The sequence below is a fragment of the Pinus tabuliformis genome, chromosome 4_1 (genome assembly GCF_031772625.1).
Source record: "Pinus tabuliformis cultivar Carrire ecotype Pingquan chromosome 4_1, CPIR1, whole genome shotgun sequence".
Taxonomy (NCBI): Eukaryota; Viridiplantae; Streptophyta; class Pinopsida; order Pinales; family Pinaceae; genus Pinus; species Pinus tabuliformis.
The window spans coordinates 445371144-445387044 of record NC_142303.1 but is presented as its reverse complement, the minus strand read 5'-3'; the positions used below and the strand labels follow the sequence as shown (position 1 = coordinate 445387044).

General features: G+C 36.3%; 1 protein-coding gene across 1 annotated transcript; it reads left to right on the top strand.

The window, feature by feature from the left end:
* The first annotated feature begins 9295 nt into the window (after positions 1-9295).
* On the top strand, positions 9296-14830 carry LOC149176246 (GTP-binding nuclear protein Ran1B-like). Its single transcript, XM_089421399.1, has 5 exons — positions 9296-9400; positions 14038-14198; positions 14307-14486; positions 14576-14650; positions 14761-14830. The coding sequence occupies exons 1-5, from the start codon at positions 9296-9298 to the stop codon at positions 14828-14830; spliced, it is 591 nt and encodes a 196-aa protein (XP_089277525.1).
* The last annotated feature ends 1071 nt before the right edge of the window (positions 14831-15901 follow it).

Below are 15901 nucleotides of genomic sequence, written 5' to 3'. Positions count from 1 at the left end.
TATAATTTTGCTGATATGGTAATCTTTTTAGTTTTCCTATTTCTGTTGATCATAAATATTATAAATCCACTCAAACATTATGTAGCATGAAAAGGACATCTTTCAAATGTTTTTGTTAATACTCTAGATGTGGTGTGGCCCACACATCAACCTAAACAAATGGCAATATCTCCGAATATGTATGTCTATATTTGAATATAATAAAATTATACTGCTTTTTTTCGTGCTGAAAAAGAGGATGGGCTGCTGGACTGCTCTGGCATTTGTTGTTGTGGCCACATTTGCCGTGGCATATAAGCAACACGAGGGTGGTGTTGTTGAGCATACATTAATTGCAAGATCCACTGGCTTTCCAACAATCATTCCAAAAGGTGCAACCTGTGTCTCTGGATGCTGCTGAGGAACATAATAATATGGTATAGCTTTGGCTAGGGTTCCAATAGGTACGGATCCTCCACGAATACCCCCAAAAAGATGTTCGGTTTATTTGTCTATGTTTTCCGCATGAATTATTGTTTAAACGTTTTCCAGATGCGCTAATCGTTTTCTCTGTGTGTATATGCCTTGTAGGTAGAAGGATTATTGTTCCAGGTTCCTGGGTACGCTTGGTGCTGAAGTGATCTTTCTAAAATAGTCTCTATGGCTTTCGGGTAAGAGAATTGTTCCAGTTTGGTGTCACAGCTGGAGGGATTGCAGCATTAGTTAAATGGGTCTTGACGTCCTGTGCTTGTTATAGTTTTCTCAGCTCTGTTCTTTCCAGAAATCTATCATTGTTTGGTAGGGTTTGGTGGAGTTCCTAAGTTGATGCTTGGATTTTCCCTCTGGGGTTACTTCTGTATATTTTGAAGATTAAGGGCGTTGACCCTTCCACGAACTCTGTGTTTTCTTGCTATTGGGTCCGTCTAAACTCTGGCGGTTGCTTGAAATGAATGGAATCCCTCCGGTTTACTCAATGTGCTAATTTCTCTGCTTATAGATAGATATATTGTTTCACGCTGGTACGATAATTGCTCATGTATCGCTTTACTGTTGTTATCTAAGTTATTTTGGGGTTTGGCCTTACTATCCGCTTGCATTTTAACATTAAGTAAAATGTGCAGTTTGTTTTCTTTTACAATTTATTTGCAACAACGTTAGTTTCTTTCTAGTTGATTTGCGGCCTCAACCATCATGATATTTGGCCACCTCAGTTTGCTTGGAAATGTTGAATACTGGCTTTCAATTTTACTCCATTTTTGGCAGAAGTCTTTGCATTTAGTTTTCGAGCATTCCTTGTTATAGGGTTAGGGTTTTCATGGTCCTTCGGTTGCCTAACCTTGTTGATTTCATACTCTGCCGCCATTTGTTTTGAAGGAGGTTATATCTAGAGGGTTTCATCCCTCAGAATACTCTTGAACGGAGGTGTAGGTGACTTGCCTACAAACCCCAGAACTGGTTGAGTCTGATCTATTTTCTGAATTTTCTGAAACTCGGCATCTCCCACTACACACTGGCGGCAATTCCATATTTTTAATTCGTTGCAAGCAATCTTGAATTTTCTTGTTCGCAGAGATTTTTGATAAACACAATTCAACAATTGTTATGAAAAGCACAATGATATCTGAGGAAAGTTTCTAATGCAATGTGAGAATACAAAGGTGATCTAAAATAGGAAAGGACTCAGCTGCTCATAAAGAGGCGCAAATCCCCTGAAACAAATAAAACATATCCAGAATACCAAATCATGGCCACAAACTCTAAAGTTTCAGAATTGAAATGAAATTATATTAATATTGACCGATGACCAAAATAGGTCAATTGAATAGAAAGTACTGCATACCAAATTTGCAATAAGGGATGTGCAAAAGTCATCTCCAAAGCTTATAATACACCAGCTATTCTATGGATGTGAAAAATTTTTGCAAACTGCTCCAGTTGTGTTTTCTATCTGCCTATATCCCGCTTTGTGATTAGAATTTAATTTTTATCCTCTCTTGAGTTTGTACTAATATGAAGCATCTGCTCCTATCCCAGGTAGATTTTGAATTGACAACCTCTAGGGTTCATAAAACAACAGATCTAATTAAAGGGGTCACAAAATAGGCACATGGCTTAACAATTAGGTTGGCTAAAAATGCTATTTTATATGATTAGGTCATTGGTAGATTTAATGAAAAGCACTATGCATCTCAAAAACTTACATGCAATTTAGGAGAGCTTATGAAGCAGGCTTCTGGCTATATACAGTAAAAAAAATAGTAAGTTAAATACATAAGCTTATGAAACTAGTTTTTGGAGACCTCTTTGGTTGCTGATTTAATCATTTTCAAGAAATGTATTAATATGGAAAATTGAACAAAAATGGTATTAGGGTAACATTGGGTTTTTCCTTCGATGTATCCCATAATATATGTAACATTTATTTTTTGGAATAAAAATAGAGAAACTTCAACTCGAGTTTAAAATCCCATCAAAAAAGAGAAGATAGGAATATTCTATCGGCTCAAATAATGTGAACGACATTGGCAGTTCATCTTCTTGGCTACAGTTGCTCACTGTAATGACTCCATCATAAAAAAAAAAAAATTACAAGGTATTACTAATGTATGAATGGTCCCTATGACACGTAACCTCGTAATTTATTTCGGCACTTACTGCTCTGGCCCTCCATAACATTTTTCTGGCAATCAATTCATTGTTTCCGGTGATAGTAAAGGTTTGATCCTATTCATTCTGGTTTTCATTAACGAATTATCACCTTGGGAAAACTCTCAACTCCTCGCGGTTTGCAAAAGGATGATACGGATGGACATCTGGCAATTTATATTAATTACACATTTGATTATCTTGTACGCTGGGTACGTTCTTGGGTTCTGCGTGGCTTCTTATTGCTCTGCCCTGTGCGTGGCACGAGCAGGCTCATTTTCCATAGTCACCACTCTCGGGCTTGCCATCCGATCGACGGAGGCTGTGAAGTTTTGGAGATCTACGGTTCAGGTTCCTTTCTGGGTTAAATCAACTATAACTCGTTTGGTTATGTTGTTTCCTCACTTTGGCGCCAGCTCCATTTTTCTGTTGCTTGCTCTCCACGACCTGCTCTGCTATGGCACTAGGGCCTTGAATGAGTTAGCGTTCTCAGAACCAGGTTATGGCGTCTGCGCTATTCAGTGAAGCCGGGTGAGTTTTGTTTTCAATACTTAGAATTTTCCTGTCATAAAGCTCTCCTAGTCATGCATTCCTAACACCATTAACTAATGGTTGCTCTGGTTTTCTGTTGTAGGGACCCTTCACCAGGACTCCGGAGCTATGCACTGCCATTGCGTGGGAGCGTTGTTACCATACTCGTCACCGAAATCCCGAGTAAGGGGTTTATCTCCAGATTGAGGGTTTTCGGCGAAGCTTGCCTCGTTGCATAATTGGACAGGGTTTTGATTTCTACTGTTTAACTGAAATGGTTTTCCCAACTAGCTTACAGTCCCACAGTATTTAGAATGGTTTTCCCAACTAGCTTTTTGAAACCCTATGCGACCTTCGTGTAGAGGGTTTGACTCCAGCATGAAGCTCGGACAGTGGTTATTTAATGTAATTTTTGAATTACCCCTTGCCAGGGTTTCATCCCGTGGCGCTTCTGTTTATTTAATGGACAAAAGTGCTTCAGAATTAATCCTCCAGGGTTAACCTGAGAGATGCCAGTCAATTTGTAATTTACTGCTTCCTTCTTGAATTAATCTTGTATGTCTATATATATGATTCAAGGGTTTGGATATTGACTGGTTTTCGTTCAGCTACATTTGTTGCACATTAACATGTGATTTTCCTTAGAGTTCTGGTTCTTAATCGAATGGGAAAGGTACACGGCTGTAACAACCTCTTGTTAAGGTTCCTCGTTTCATTTTTCTTATGGGTTGTCAAGAGTTTTCAGGGAACCCACTCTGTCTGACAATTACTTTTTTTATTTGCCTGGTTGATACCAGAGGATTTACATGAGGACAATGACTCTATCTATAAATGTTTTCCTTGTTTTAACAGTTATCAAGAACTAGATAAATCATAGCCCTGTGCTTCATTCGTTCCTTGTCTTTTACTGTTAGTAGAATTGTTTAAAGGATTTCACCACTATTTCGTTGATTCCCACTATCATTTTATGAGAATGTTCTGAGCATATAGCTAGCTGAATTCGTTTATTTGCTTGAATATCTCATGGTTTTTGTTTATTAAAAAGATGACTTAATAAAATTATCGTCACCTCGTTTGTTCTGTCTTGCTCATTATAAAGTCGTACTACAGAAATTACCTACCATGCTTATTCGCATAACTCAGGGTGTTACCAATTTGGCATGCCAGAGCCCTCTTCTGCCGGTACCTTAAGAAAGAGATGTTCCTAGGGTTTCATGCACCATTGTCACCTGTATAATTTCAGTGAAATGTATATAAGCCCTTATACCTTCTTCCTTGGCATCGAGCTTTACAGTTTGTTCCAGTTTCAATCCCAACACACCAGAGTTCAACAATGGAGGAAAACGTCTCTTGCCCAAGTGATTTATCTTACTCCTACCCTCAGGGGTTTCTCTGTCCTTGAACGGGGCTTCACATGGCTCAATTTTTCCTTTATAACCTTACGGTTTTCCTACAGTGACGCCCTGCTAACAACTTGCCCAACCTACGAGGATTCTAAGAGTACATCACACTCCCGTTTTCCTTTAAAATGCAGATACATTTTTCAATCTGTTAATGTTATTATCGAATTGTTTTTTTTTTTAAAGGTTATAGCTACACAGAAGTTCCTGTTACAATTCTTAATTTCTATAAATGACACAGACTTATTTAGGCACAACAGTTGTAATCATACGTACCTGTCTGCTCGATGTCCCAATATTACTGCAACAAAACTGCTCACCTCTGCTTCCTGTATTATGGTGATCCGTGTAGTCCTACAGAAGCGAAACTTTCTCTTGTCTTCTGCTTCTAATCTGCCACCCAACCTCGAGATTCATCTTTCGGGACCAGAATCTCTCCCCCGTGCTCTCTTGCAAGACCACTATCCTCGGCAAGATATCTGCACCTAGTGCTTGGCTATCTGGTCCTCACCAGACTTAGCCATTTCTTCCTTTCTTTTTCCTCTCTGCCTGTCCTCACAGTGCAGACTAACTTTTTCCTCTCCTTTCCTCTAGAAACCTTCCAGTTAGGAGAGGTAGTTAGGGTTGCAGCCACTGCAACTGTTTTTCCCAACTTCCCCCTCAGAAGTTGCCAGCATTTTTTCCAAGAAAACATTTCTTATCTTGTTAAAGAAAAAATAAAAATATTATTAAATTCAAAAACAGTTAATAATGTCATATTCAGTTTTTAACCACAGTAAAATCAAATATTTACATTTTCCTGGGGCATTACACTCACAATGAGAATTCACAATGTACTACCTCTTTCTTAACTAAAGCTACATGTCAGTCAAAGTTCTCAAAGTTTCTTTTCTTGTCATAGAGAATGTTCTGTTACTTCAACCGTGTAGGGCTAGTTTCCTAGATAGTAAATTCAGAAACGGAACTGTTTCAGAGAATGTTGTTGAATAGATTGTTCTCGACTAATATGTTGTGGTTCATTGAACATTTCAATAGCAATCCACATTTTTTATGATTATTTGGAGGACAAAGGTTTTCTATGTATATTTTCCCTGAGGGTTCATAGAACTAAAGTATTTTGGCTTACATTAACGTTAGGATGAATAAAATCTATTTGTATAGTTTTTGATGATCAATGAGATTCCAAAGTGCAATATGGAAAACATTATGACTACCATGCTGCAGTAAACTGTTGGACAAGCTATTGCATTCTATGGCACGAACATAAGATGAACAGTTGGTGGTGATTTCTCAGGTTAGAATACAATTAAGTGTAAATATATAAGATTGACAAGCTGTCACTGAATATTATTCATGTTTGTTGATTATATATAATAAGGTTAAGAATACCTACCCCAACTAAGGATTTTTGGTGATTGACAGGTTCTGGTTGCAGATATAAATATTGGTTATGAGGATATTGTAAATACACAGGTAGAACCATGCAAACTGAAAATTATTTATCTCAACTATTAGGAAGTTTTGTTGGCAATTTCAACATTCTATGCATTCTGGATTTTTGTCAAGTTATGGGCTATAGTTTATGATATTTGAAGAATTCATCATTTATAATATGTTCTCGGACTATTCATATGCAATTGGCGGTTGTAGGTTGTATTTGGCATAAATTTTCAGACTATTCCTCCCTCAACCTTTCTTTACAATATTTCTTATTGCACTGCACTAATGTGGCAAGTTTCACGAAGAATATGAATCAATGTTGGAGAAGAGTTACAATTGTGGAAGCATATGTTTGTGTAAAAGTTAACCAATAACCAAATTGACAAATTGACAATACAATTGAGATTTTAATTAATATATATATATATATATATATATATATATATATATATAGAATAATTTAGACTATAGATGTTATTTGGTTTCCAATATTCATTATTTTCAATTTTTAATATTTTTCTGAAAAATACTTGTACTTTTTAATCATTCATAGAAATTCAACAATTCCAACTTCATAAGTCTATCGGCCTCTCTTTGTACCTTTTGGGACAATTGCTAGTTTAATATTTTTGAGGTTCAATTTTGCAGGTTAGGGTTTCCCTAAGTATGATTTCCTCATTTTAAATGAATTAAATCGAACAAGGAACCAATGTTCGATTTAAATACCAATTTATTTCCAATTGCGTACACAATCGGTTCTAAAATATTCTAATATGGCGATTCCACACTTAGATTCTCAAAGCCGCTTGTAGAAACACGTTGATCTACATTAACTCGCGATCATATTTTTGCACTAACGAATTCATCTGTCAACAATGGTGATGGCCGCTTTGCAAGATCACTCATGACTCATTGGTTTGATACCTTAATTACTTTGGTTTTGCCAATTTGTATTCATAAGTATATACATAGGAACATAGAGGGTTTCAAGGAACAGAGAGTGTTTCTGCAAGGAACAGAGAGGGTTTCTGCAAGGAACAGAGGAACGAAAAATATTGAGAAATGTTTGCAGATTCACGAAGATGGTGACAGTGCCACACCAATGTCACTTTGTTTCTGTTGTGCTAAGAGATGGCTAGAGAATCGCCTCGATTTGTTCCAGAGGGATTCTCCAGACGGCACGAGAAATTGGGCTTTTGGGAGGAATTGATGGAACGGAATCCAGTGGTGGGCCTGGTGGAACTACTCCATTCCCTGCCTAATTCCTACCACGACTTTCCATTACGAATCCACTAGAAAATGGTGTCGCATCTTCATCAACCAAACCTTCCTCCACACTGCAATGAACCAACACCTTTGCTTCTACAACCAAACCTTCCTCCTCGTCATCAACCAAACCTTCCTCCTCATTTGCCCCATTGCAATGGAGGGTTTGTCGAGAAAATGGAGAGACAAACACCAATGTTTGAGAGCCACGAGACTAGGGTTTCTGTGATGGGCATTAAGGGCATGAGGCCCAACGGTAGCAGAGCACATACTCGTTTATTCGTGGGTGGCGGGAGATAGATATTAAGACCCTCATTCTTAGGAAAAGTGGGAGACATGGGCATCGACTGAGTGGGAAACAACAGGAAACAACGGGCTAGGCCATCTTAAAATGGAAACAGGCTGGCTTAAAATGGAAACAAGATAGCTGAAACCACTGAAACTTCTTTGGTGTAGAGGCCGAAAATATTTTTGGCGCCAAATTGTTTTAGTTTTTATATGCTGGGGCTTTCACTGTTATTTTGCAAAGGAACTCGAAGCTAAGCTAGAAGTTTCAAGGAAGACAACAAAGGGTTTATTTTCCACAGGTATTTTCCTTTCAATTTGATGTATTTCCCTTGCAAAGATGTTGGCATTGGTATTATTTTCCTTGTGTAGCTGTATTCATTGGTATAACTGTAGGAATTGGGATTATTTTCATGGTATAGATGTAGGCATTGGGATTATTTTTAGGGTATATTTGGGTTTGTGAGTATAATTTAACGCGTTTTCCAACTAGGGAAAGTACTTTTGAATTATACTAGTGCATGAACATGGAACCCCAACCTAATTTGAATTAATTGGTCTCTAGTAGAGTCTATATATTGCATTCATGTTCATCAATAACATATTATTATATTTTATTAGAAATTTGAATTGTCTCTCTCGTTCATTAGTTAATTTCTTAGTGGTTTTATTCTCTCTTGTTTCTTGTTTTGCAAGTAACTATCTAGTATTTTTTCACACTTATATCTTTCTATTATAGTTTTATCTTGGCTAAGAAACTCATCTTGGTACCATTTCCTAAAGTCTTGCATTATTGTGATTTGAATCTATTCTCCTTCAAGGAAGTTTTGTTCAAGAATGCTTATTTTTATTTTTCTTATGTAATTCACTCTTGGAACCATTTCCAAGAAGCTCATATGAATTGACTATCCCAACCTTAGACGAATCAAATAATGATTTGTTACTAGATGTATCTATCCTTTTAGCATGGTGTATTTTTATGGAGGTGATTTTCCTCATTTTATTTGTAGATAATATGTGTTTTTTAACCTCTCAACGAATCTTTAACTTTGAAATTAATCATTGGTATCATTAGGCTTTGTTGCAATTGCTTCTGAATTTCAGATAGATTTTCTAGCAACAATGCATTCAATTCTAATGGTCTTTCTCTCTCTTGGATTATCCTTTCATTATCTATCACGTAGCTTTAGAGTAGTTCTTTTAGGATCCTCAATATTTCTGCAAGATTTAGGAGTGTTTCTACTTTAGGATCCTCACCATTTCTGCAAGATTTAGGGGTTTTTCTACATTCATCCTCTCTTGATATTCCTCACATTTGACATGGTTGGTTTCTTCAAGAGGACATCATACCATATTGGGTTTTTCTTGTGATGTTGGTTCCACTTTTTTCACTCAATTATATTTTCTTTTTAGTGTTGTAATGCAAAAAATTCAAGAGTTAGTTGTAAATTAGCATCACAATTTAAATTAATAATGGAATATAACCTTTTATATGCAATTGTGTCTTATAACATGATAGTGTTGCACCCTAACCCAACATACAACATTGTAACAATCCTAGTTCCTTTGGGTGTGTTTTGAGAAATGAGGTCATCCTTTTATGAAAATGCACTCCCCATTGGCTCATTGCTATATAATTCAACTTCTGTGCAATAAATGGCCACATTGTGTCACTTGATATCTACCATTCTAGGAGATGCATTGGGACGATCTTTTGCTTGGATATGTGATTTCCTAAGAATGTACCCATGGGTGTTACCGATGCTACTATGGGGGATTCAATGATATTCACGACTTTTATCGAAATGTTAACAAAAGCACGAGGGCAAGACACTGCTATGATGATGCATGAGGTAAGCTTGAATATTGTCTTTTATATGTTCAATTATCTTATATTCCTTATTATATTATGCTAATTTATGTTTGTGGAATGCAGGCAATCGCTAAAGTCATTCCAACCCCTATAACACCTTATAATACATCTAAGGTAATGATAGTGGTAAAACTTGATCAATATTTTTGTGCATTTAGTTAACTTATTTCACTATATATATTTATTAATATTTGTGTTTTTACTAAGTGTGCATTTTGTTGGCATGCAGGATTCATTTATGCCCCTCAATACAACCAATGTTGGCATGCAGGGATCATTAATGCCCCCATATACATCTAATGTTATGAAAAATGTAAGATTCAACCATTTATTTGTGTGAGTTTGATTATGTTATTTGTTGAGAAATCTAGGGCATATATTTAATAAAGTTTTTGCACAACGACTCCATGATTTATGAGGTGTTACGAATAGCTACATCATGCCTTCAAATGGATCACCCCATTTGTTTTTTTCTTCTTGTACATACAATACTATTTTAACAAGTAACCCAAGCAATATATTATTCCAAAACATGATGTCAAGTTACTTTTCTAGGGTTTTTATGTAATCAAGAGGCCTTTTTAGGGTTTCTTAAATTCAAACCTTAGATCATACTCTTTTCCCTTTATGTCATTCTAGAGTTTATCCCATGCCCTAGAAATCAAATCATAGGGAACAAATACTTAAGATTAAGGTTTATAAATACTAGGGTATTTCCTAAAATATAAACCCATAAATTCAACCCTACTACATCTTATGATGGACCCTTTAAAAGAAAATTATTATACATACCTCATGGACACCTATCTGTACTGATTATTATTTAGCAAACAACACTACATGGTAAACAGCAGAGGCCCCTTCATAAAAACCACTTACAGCCAATACTCCCCTCTGCTAATAGCTTGTGGTTTCAACATACAACTGTTACAACTCAAGGAGGACAGGATACTGTAAATCCATGTGGTCAACCAGAAATAACCCAGCTTATTCATCGTGATCCTGAAAGGTGTGCAAGGGTTTAGCTAATCCGACATCAAGATGTTGACAACCATAAGGTTGGAGGGCCATTGTTGCTCAAATTCATCAATGTAGATATGTTGATGAGGGTCTGACCAGAGCTTACTTATATTGAAGCATGTGAAGGGATTCAAGGGAGAAATGGTGACCAAATCTTCCATAATGTTGGGTCTTGAAGAATTTGATAAAGAGATAAAGAAAATAATGAACGACACATGTGCTATGGGTGTTGATATCCTTACAATGGAACAATATTTGCAACCCATGGCTTTCAAAGAATGAAATTTGATTAGTATTGTTGATATAGGCTCTAGAAACACAATGGCATATCCTTTACCTGCTATTGTTCATGTTAATATGACACCTTATCTATCTTCAGATTCTGAACCCTGAATGCGAGCATTCTTGCATTCATAGTCGCTGCATTATTATTTGCAGAAGCTTACGCACACCTTTCATGAAGAAAAGATTATGGTGATATTACTATTGAGGAAGCTAACTCCACGACAATCTCCTGATTGTTTTGATTGACATCGCTGATTCTTTGGGTAATAGTCAACAATTTGGATGAATTTACTGGTGATAGATTAGAATCTGGATAAATATGATGCCAAAAAGAAACTACTTTGAGCACATTGTAGCTAAACTCCAATTCATGTGTAAATCACACCAGTTCTGGATCGAGGATTGTGAAAGTAGGTTTACTATGGAATAGTTTCTAGTGTTGAATCATTAGGTCTCAAAAGATACAGGCCTGTAATATTGGTTAAGAGGTGCCTCAATTTCCACTATTCTAGACCTGTAGCACTCAAAGGAAGACAAATCATGCCAAGAATATTGTGGCCAATAACATTGGACGGGTGAGGAAAATCGCACAAGTATAAACTTGTAATGTCAATAGAGAAGGGGTTAAAATATGTAGAGTGACCCAATCCAGATCCACCGCATCTATTCAGCTACCACAGCTTTATCACACAAATCTTGTATATACAACATTAAAGGGTATTCAGATTTATTTACAAAAAATAGAAATCAATCTTAGATGCCTTATAAAGTATTGATTTGGCCGTAGATTCAATGTGTGCAAGGTCAAGTTGCAGATTGGGTATGGGCATCTTTTAGAGCGTAGTTTTGATACAGAGACAACAACTCTGAGCGAAAATAAGGAAAATGCATTTGTCATGCTTCCCTCATCTTAGAGATGTTGCCCTCATCTTAGAGATGTTGACGTTGATGTTTTGTTGGCCAGAACATTATTGAGGTGGAGAAGCTTAAGAAGATTGGTTTCATTGTTTACTTCATTGATTCAAGGGCATTGATGTAACAACAACTATTAAGGAAAATTCCCCAAGTATTTGTGTTGTATATAAAATATCACAAGGCATGTTGGCTTCAGTTCACCCAGCTTCATCTACAACGTTCGAAACTAGCAGTTTAGAATATTTTAGAGATCATTCCAGTTGCAGTTCATATAGAAACAATTTGAGCTCTCTCAAGACAACTGTTTTCTCTAACAGCATGAGAGGTGGTCATGAAAATGACAACGTCTCATGTGATTATGAAATAGCATCTACATTAGAGAAAGTGAATGAACTTTTGTCACAGATCTAGAAAAACATTATGATTGAGCTAGAAGGTTAAGGCTTGAACACAAGCATACTCTAGGTATGTTTGCTGCAGCCCAAGAAGAATCACTAAATAAAAAGAGATCAAATCCAATGAACTAGCTCTCTAAAGGACAGAAGGGAGAAGGAAAGCATAGGAAACACATGCATCTACTCATCAAGGATACAAAATATACTCAATAGAAGAAATTTAATCTGCCACAAATTTTTCATCTGAATCATTCAAGATAGGAGAGGGAGGTTGTTGCAGTCCACAAGGGAAGTTTGGAACATACCACAGTGGCCATCAAATTTCTTAGAAGTGCAACAGCGCAAGAAATACAATAACAATTTCAACTTTTGCTACTTTTGCTTGGAGCTTGTCCTAACCATGGGTGTTGGGTCTATGAATATATGGAAAATGATAGCCTAGAAGATTGTCTATAGTGCAAAGGCAACAATACTCCCTTTGCATGGTTTTCATGCTTCAATGTTGCTTGGGAAGTGGCATTTACAGGAATTTTCATCGCAGTGCCAAGCCAAAGCCGATTGTTCCTCATGACTTGAAGCCTGCTAATATCTTGCTTGACCACAATTTATTAGCAAGATTGGTGATGTGAGTCTTACTAGGCTTGTGCCTACAAACACTACAACCAGGGTAACATAATACAAAGACACCATCCCTGTAGGTACATTTTGTTATATTGATCCAGAAAACTAAAGGACTGGTGTCTGTGTACCCATGTCTGATTTCTATGCTCTGGGAATATTATTTCTGCAATTGCAGATAGTAAAACCACCCATCACTCTGACACATGCAGTTGAAAGAGTAATTGAAAATGACTGGTTTCAACAAATTCTAGACAGTAATGCTAGATATTGGCCTCTTAAGAAGGCATTATAATTATTAATTAGCAATGTTAGGATTGAAATGTGCAGAGTTGTAGCGCATGGACATATCAGACATGGAAAAAGATGTTCTGCCCGTACTAGAGAAATCCAAATCCCTGACTGATGGTGGAAGTTTTGTAAATTAGATTTTTCTAACATAGGTGGTAGAGATTTCCTTATTAAGTTAATAAAGTTTCAAGGAAAAATTTAAACAGTTTTAGTTTTAAAAGGCAGAGGATCAGCAGTCAAGCTAATCAGTTCCAGATTTGGGTTGTGTTAATTAGAAAGATAATATAATGCCTTAAGCCTTAAGGGAAATCTTGCTATTTCCCCTTTCTTTCTCCTTACCTTCTTACAATCAGTTTCTAATTAAATCACTCTAGGAGATTCAACCACCATTAATTGCTTATACTTATTTTTTGGGATTCTAGGAATTGAATCTTTTCCTTAATATGAAGAATCTTAATCATGCCTTGTCATAATTCTCTTTATTGGATCCTTTGGTAGAGGAGCGGTCTCTTGGGACTTTATGAAATTAGTGTTTGTTGTAATCCTCTGTAGGTGTAGTAGACACCTGTTGATTGGAGCACTGTACATTTGAGCTTTTGGGGTGCCTTTTCAACTTTTTGTTTAAAAAGGTCCTACATGGATTTAAACTTGGATCGATCCCAAGAGAACTTTTGACTTATCAATTCTATTTTCCCGTGTTGATATGTATGTAGTGTGGGCTTAGTAGCAACACCTTTTAACCTCAATATCAATGAAAATGGAGCAACTATGAGCCCTTTTTTGGTTCCTTTTTATCAGCGCTCTGTTTTACTTGTTTATGTCTCTTTATTTTGAATTTTAATTTAATTTAATTTTGAATTTATAGACAGACTGTGTTATTGGTTGTTTTGATCAATACTGGTTTGCTTTTCCTGCTTCTGTTGGCATTTTCCTCATTGAATTGGCGAGGGTTCTGTATTTTTCCACTTATATTTATTTGAATTTGAATTTAGTTTAATTTTGAATTTATAAACAGACTGTGTTATTGGTTGTTTTGATCAATACTGGTTTGCTTTTCCTGTTTCTGTTGGCATTTTCTGATTGAATTGGCGAGGGTTCCGTGTTTTTCCACTTATATTTATTTGTTTCCTTCTTATTTACTGATTGGGATTTTGTTTGTTGCACTATTCATGGACAATGTGAAGTTATCATGTTTGATGTTACTGCACGATTGACTTACAAGAATGTCCCAACGTGGCAAAGAGATCTTTGCAGGTATCTCTTTGCAAAGGGGTTGGATCTCTAAGTAGAAATGAAGGTTCCTTAATTGTGTGGTGGCACAACTGCCTGAACTGATTAGCTAAATATCTTTGTGAATTTCAGGGTGTGTGAGAACATTCCTATTGTTCTTTGTGGAAACAAGGTTGATGTGAAGAATAGGCAAGTGAAAGCTAAGCAAGTTACTTTTCATAGAAAGAAGAATCTTCAGTACTATGAGATATCTGCAAAAAGTAACTACAACTTTGAGAAGCCATTCCTGTACTTGGCACAGAAGCTCTCAGGGTGAGCCTTTAATCTAGTTTCTGATGCTCCCTAATATGAATGTTATATTAAAAAATTTGCATTGATTCTATAATGGGTTATTTTTATAGGGATCCAAACCTTCATTTTGTGGAGTCACCTACTTTTGCTCCTCCTGAGGTTCAGATAGACCTTGCAACTCAGCAGTAATAAGTAGAATGCTATTTTCTTATTATTTTTTGTTAACTTTTATTGAAATAATTTGTTCCATTTCTAAAAGATTGAAACTTTGGCTTACAATCTTTTATGTTGTTAGGTACGAGGCAGAACTTGTAGCAACTACGGCCCAACCCCTTCCAGATGATGATGATGATGCTTTTGAATAGCTTTGTTAAGATGCTTTTGCATACTTAGGGATGGTGGATTCAATTAGTTTGTATCATTGGAGTTTGCTCTTGAGTTCCGACATTTAATTCTAATTTGTATTTGGGGCTTAGAATAGCATTATCGCATCTCTCTATATGTGATTTGGGTACTGTGCAGATGTTTTCATCGATGGAGTTGGCTAAGCTATCTTAGTTCAACTCCATTATAGAGCTATTTTTATATGCTAAGACAATTTTTTCTGTTATATACTCTTGCACATTTTGCACAAGAACTTTTTGTACTCTTCAAATATTTCAAGAATGCTCAAGTGCCTTTCATTGTGTACTGTTGGGGGAAATGCTAGTTGCGATGATTGTTGCTTGTAATATATTATGGCTTGTTAAAACTTTCTCTAAAAAATCTAACTATGTCTGAGGATTTATTTTAACTCTGAAATTGGTTTACATAGTTGATAACTGTGGCTATCAAGCCTGCCTGGGTATTCTTGTGGGTATGTTGTTTGTGAAAAGTTGACAGTAATTAAATATGCTGGCTGGACATTGCATTTATATATGGGTGGCCATGTTAAGCTCACGTGGTCTTGGAGGAAAGCATTTTCTGCTCTGTATTAATGCTGGCGTGATTTAGATTTTATAGGAGTGTTCCGACATCAATTGTCAGTCCTCACTTTTATATATTTATCACTTATATTCATGCCAATGCTGGGTAACTTTGGCTTTGAAGGAAATAGTTCTATGTCGTTTTATTGCTTAAGCATCACATTTTATCTGTTGTTGGTTTGACATGTTTAATGCTTGAGCAATATTTTCTGAAGTGTTTCTTGTCTTCATGTCTGTTGGAAGAAAACCACGTCAGGCATGGAATGCTGCATTGTGATGTTGGTAATTACTGGTGTGGAAATGTGAATGCTGGACTGAGCGCTCCACACACACAGCTTGTTATTATTTAATTGGCAGAGTAAACCTACAGATTTACAGGGGTGCCAGGTTTTGTTGGAACACAAAGTAAAACTTGGGCGTAAATTTAGTAATGAATTGAATCCCCTCTTGCTAAACAAAGGTAATATTAAT

Coding starts and splice junctions, on each gene's coding strand:
- LOC149176246 (XM_089421399.1), top strand. CDS start 9,296: ATGGGTGTTACCGATGCTACTATGGGGGATTCAATGATATTCACGACT. Junction 9,401..14,037: donor CTGCTATGATGATGCATGAG/GTAAGCTTGAAT, acceptor TGAATTGGCGAG/GGTTCCGTGTTTTTCCACTT. Junction 14,487..14,575: donor TTGGCACAGAAGCTCTCAGG/GTGAGCCTTTAA, acceptor TTATTTTTATAG/GGATCCAAACCTTCATTTTG.